The sequence below is a fragment of the Colletotrichum costaricense genome, assembly GCF_030867565.1.
Source record: "Colletotrichum costaricense strain IMI 309622 chromosome Unknown Scaffold_40.1, whole genome shotgun sequence".
Classification (NCBI taxonomy): Eukaryota; Fungi; Ascomycota; class Sordariomycetes; order Glomerellales; family Glomerellaceae; genus Colletotrichum; species Colletotrichum costaricense.
Genome location: NW_026848269.1, coordinates 14,459 through 19,084, shown reverse-complemented (window position 1 = coordinate 19,084; position 4,626 = coordinate 14,459). Strand labels below are relative to the sequence as shown.

Sequence of the window (4,626 nt, the reverse complement as noted above, 5' to 3'; positions counted from 1 at the left end):
GACGTGAACTTGTGAAGAGACTGCATGAATCCTGATCTCTTGGGTCTTTGAGACCAAGATTGTATTCGCTCTTAGTTCTGCAACTAGCTACAGCAGCCACAATCCCACCTCGGACCCTTTATCGCTCGACAACATAATAGAAGTGTGGGAAACACTGATAGCCAAGATCTCTTTCTCACCTCATAATCCAAACCGCTGCTTATGGTGAAACAGGATACAGTGTCCCATAGACTAGCGAAATGAGAAGAGCTTGAGCGGGGCTGTAATGTCAATGTCCATGTCATCGAGCAAAACCATGGACCAAATCTCAGCAACCCGTCCAGGTCCTTCGCATGAGATCAGACAATCAAGATTTCCATAAGTATCCAGTGATGCTGAATGACATAGGCCTTCCCCCAGCGATACTATCCATAGCAAGTCATGGCCCGCATATCAATCTGGTCAGTGGTTTCTAGGCTGTGCTCTCAGACGACCTCGAATGCTGGCCTGCCACTATCACCGTCTCGTCGGACCTTGAGTCTGCTCATTTCACCCTGATTGCTGGAGCATCTTTGATCCCAAGGATGTCACCAATGAGGAGCTTAGGAGCTTGGGGCCGTCTTTGGACGGAACATCAAAAGCATCCGACATGCCAGGCCTTCCTTAAATGCCTGTCTCGCAATGCCTTGCCAGGTCGCAATTTGTAGATGAACCAATCCTGCCCAACACCCCACTCGAGCGACAATGAACACGTGTCTCTGAACTTCTGAAGAAAGCATTGGGCCATTGTGGCTTGTTAAGGGTCATCAGCACGTCCACCAAAGCCGCAACGTGTGCTACCCTTCGTCAAAGTAGGAGAGACTAAGTCGCTTAGGCATTTTCCAAGCCACAGTCAGCGAGCCATTCACTAAAGCGGAGTTATCCTCCTCAAGTATAGAGAAAGATTAGTTTCGCCTTCTTTTACATGTAGAAGAATACTTGAGCGGTTTGTGGAGATACATTGGACAGTACTGCGTTCCGATTCAACCAAATTATTCATTGATCTTCCCCGGACCAAATTGGGGTTCATGGCAAGTCAGGGACTTGATGAGTGTCTACAAGCAATGGCGTGGCCCGGCGATTCGCCCTTGACCCCCGGACAGCTTTTTGATCACAGTCTTGCTATTCTGAAGTCGTACTCAGGCTCGAAACAAAATTTGATCTTCCAATTTGTTGTGTATGGCTGCAGTCAATGGGTTTTATCTTCTTCTCTTCAAAGGTGGCGATATCGAAAAGGTTGTTCGCAGTGACAGGGTTCGAGAAGCTCACATCCGAGGGAGACGATTTCATTTCAATGACGGTATCAGAAACATTGTCAAAAGAGAAAGAAGAAAAGGTCGACATAACAGCGTCTGCAAGGTTGTTGGCGGAGAGTGTGCAGTCCATGGAGACATGGCCTTCATCCGGCCTCAATCTGGACTCGTTGGGTGTCGCTAGAGAAGTAATGAGAGAGGTCCAAGTATACTGGCTGAGGATAAGCTGAATCTCACACGAAGTTCCAGACGAAAGTTCAAAGCGCTTTTGGAAGAGTCCGTATCCGCTTGTCAGGTGGTTCCTGATGATGAGAGGTCACTCTGAGCAATTCCCGCACGTATTTTCAGCAACAAGACTACTACCTGATAATCACATATGACAGATTGCAGCATAAGGCGTCGCAGAATCAATGAGCTGTTCGCCTCACCGAGACCGGCACAAGGATTGTTTGGGTAGTGTGAGCCCGCAACTCCATCCTTATCATCCGTAACTTCGAGGACACCAAGAGGTTCCGAGAGAGAAGTAGAATTATGAAGCGAAAGGCATAAACGAAACACCTGGACCTGTCTCGAGTGAACATCTCGTCAATGCGATTGAGTTCCATTCGCCCAGAACGAACTGGAAATAATTTGATGGACTACGCGCGATTGGAAAATGTATCTGGACGAAGAAATGCACCCCACTTCAGTTCATGAAACAGACCAGAAGGTTTTTGGCAGCAAATACCGTGGGTCGTTTTCTCTTTCAGCCAGGAGAAGTAGTAATGTTCAACATGAGCCCAGAACAGTTGAGTTTGGGGGCATGGACAAATCCAATCTTGCTGAGGACGCACTATCTTGCGCCGCCAGCAGGCCCCGATCGTGTCGCGACCTATTTCAGATGAGAATGCATTGAACATTCATCTCAATCGATACAGCTCAAACGTGGACATGATGCTCAAGAGATTAAGGTATAGAGAGAAAACTGAAAATTGAAATGGGGTATATGTCATGTAGATGACCAATTGGATACCTCCGAGGCAAAGGAATTGGTGTCCTCGCCCGATGTGACCTTGCAAATTATGGTTCTACACGTAGGTATTTGATCATCACTCATGAATCCTGGTGCATAGCATCTACAAGCTATCCGATCATGGAGATCAGAAGCAAATGGCAGATTGCGTGGACAGTAATGGATTGGCAGAAGCTACGGCAGACAATGTTGCGATTCTCCGTACTTGACTTATTTAGCACGAAATATTTAGTAGTAGGATTACTTACCGCAAAAAGAATGTACCCTTTACTACCACAAGGCGCTGTTTCCAGGCTGGTAAATGTGAGTCACGGCAAGGCCACAATTGGATATTGAATTCATCGCAGTTATGTGCATAATCCCTGGAAAAAATGTCAGCACATGCACGGCAATGAAGGCTTATCGGTTTTCAAGGTCATGAGGCTGCCAAAGTGTCGGACTTGGATTTCGGATGATGTATGATGGGCGATAGAGATCCTGTGCGTCGACCCAGGATGTTAGCAGTGGTCCGAATGGGAAATAAGTGAGAAACAGTTGCCGGAAGTGGAAATGCAGAAGTCCACGGTTAAGACCGGATTCCAATAGTCATGTCGAGACCGGGACAGAAGACATATACAACAAGAACACACCACTGACAACAAGAAACGAAACAGCAGCGACAAGTCATGAATGTGAGCTCATCTTCTGGCAAAAGAAAGAAAAATAAAAACCGAGGCTTAGAACAACAGAAAACGACAAAAACGAGACCGAGAAGAAGAAATTTAGGGATCATGCAAGGGGCATAAACACGAGACGGGAGCAAAGCCGAAACACAACAAGACACGAAAACCGAAAACGTCCAAACCGAGCGGCCGACAATACACAGAAAGACTAGGACTCCTCATGCAAAGGGTCTTCTTCCAACACATCGTCGACGAGCAAGCCGACTTCCTTGGCGGCGTCGAGTAAGGCGGCCACGCGGCCATTGAAGAGCATTGGAGCCGTGGTTGGGAGGGGCGTTGCGAGGATCTGATGAACGATGTCCCTCCAAGCGTCTGCTTCTTGTTGGACGCGGTCGACGGGAGGTTTCGGCTTGTCGCTCAGAGGCGCAGGCTCGTTGTCAAGGAACTCTGGTTCGTCCAGGTTCCAAAAAGGATCACCAAAGTTGATGTCGTCCTCATCAGCGTCGTTGTCAGGCTGCTGCTCCTGCTCTTGATCGCCGCGCTCCTCCTCGTCTGAAGCGACACGGACACGCTTCGGTGTTGGCGGCTTGGGGGATCCGTGTGCCAGTGAGGGGGCGGCGCGCTTCAGACCGGTGAATTCGGGGGTGGGAGACGTTGGACCAGCAGAGCTCGGCGTAGGGGGCTCCGGCGTCTTGGCTTGGGCTTGGGCTTGGGCTTGGGACTGGGGCTCCGGGGCGGGTGCGGGCTCGGGCGCTGGTGCGGGAGCTGGTGCAAGAGCTGGTACGGGCGCGGTGGCGGTAGCGGAAGCGGAAGCGGAAGCGGACACTGGTGCGGGACTGAGAGCGGGCGCGAGGGAGGGCTGTTGGGCTCGGAGGACTACAGTCGATTTTATGTCAGTAACACGGATAGAGAGTAAGATGAAGGGTATTAATCAAGAATGACAAAACGTACACTTGACGGCCTTGGCCACATCCTGAATGGCGACAGTCGGCGGGGTGCATGGGTCCCGGTGCCGCACGAGCATCTCACGTCGAGCCAGAGCAAAGAGCTCTCCGACTTCAATCCGCTCGCCAGGCGATCTTGAAGAAAGCACGCCGTTCATGGCCCTGAGGGCCGCTACGGAGGCGATGGCTTTGAAGCTCAGTTGAAAAACAACTTCCTCGTCGTTCATACCAGTGATGCTATTTCGAAACGCCTTGTATCGGCGTTTGAATTCCTTGTGAGAGTTGTCTCGCAGCGTCTGGGCCTCGTCGCGGTACACCACCAAAATCACGAAATCAAGATCTCGTCGAGACATCACCCCTTTAACAAATGCCACCCAGTCACGCGGGTCGGTTGTCGTCTCGTCGTCCTGCTGCTCCTGGGTCTTTTTTTGATGAGCACGCCACGCATGGTGCCAATGCTGTTTGCGAAGGGTTTGCCAGAGTTCGTGGATCGACTGTCCTCCCACCAGAACGTTCTCTGCGATGGTAGTGGCCTGGCGAAGGTTCTGAAGAGAGAGTTGGATATCATTCTCCTGCTCGATGGGCTTCGGGGTTGTAGTGAGAGACATGTTGGCGGTTGTGGTGCTTAGGATGAGACCTGTGCTCAGAAAGGGAAGAGTCCTGCACTGCAGAGAGCGTATCTACACAAACAAAACGGAACGAAACGAAACGCGAGTGAAGAAAAGACACAACAACAA

General features: G+C 50.3%; 1 protein-coding gene across 1 annotated transcript; it reads right to left on the bottom strand.

The window, feature by feature from the left end:
- Window positions 1-3,153: 3,153 nt before the first annotated feature.
- On the bottom strand, window positions 3,154-4,497 carry CCOS01_17068 (uncharacterized protein; the record flags this gene model as incomplete). The annotated part of the gene is made up of 2 exons (XM_060465202.1): window positions 3,154-3,821; window positions 3,897-4,497. The coding sequence occupies 2 exons, from the start codon at window positions 4,495-4,497 to the stop codon at window positions 3,154-3,156; spliced, it is 1,269 nt and encodes a 422-aa protein (XP_060304231.1).
- Between the last annotated feature and the right edge of the window lie 129 nt (window positions 4,498-4,626).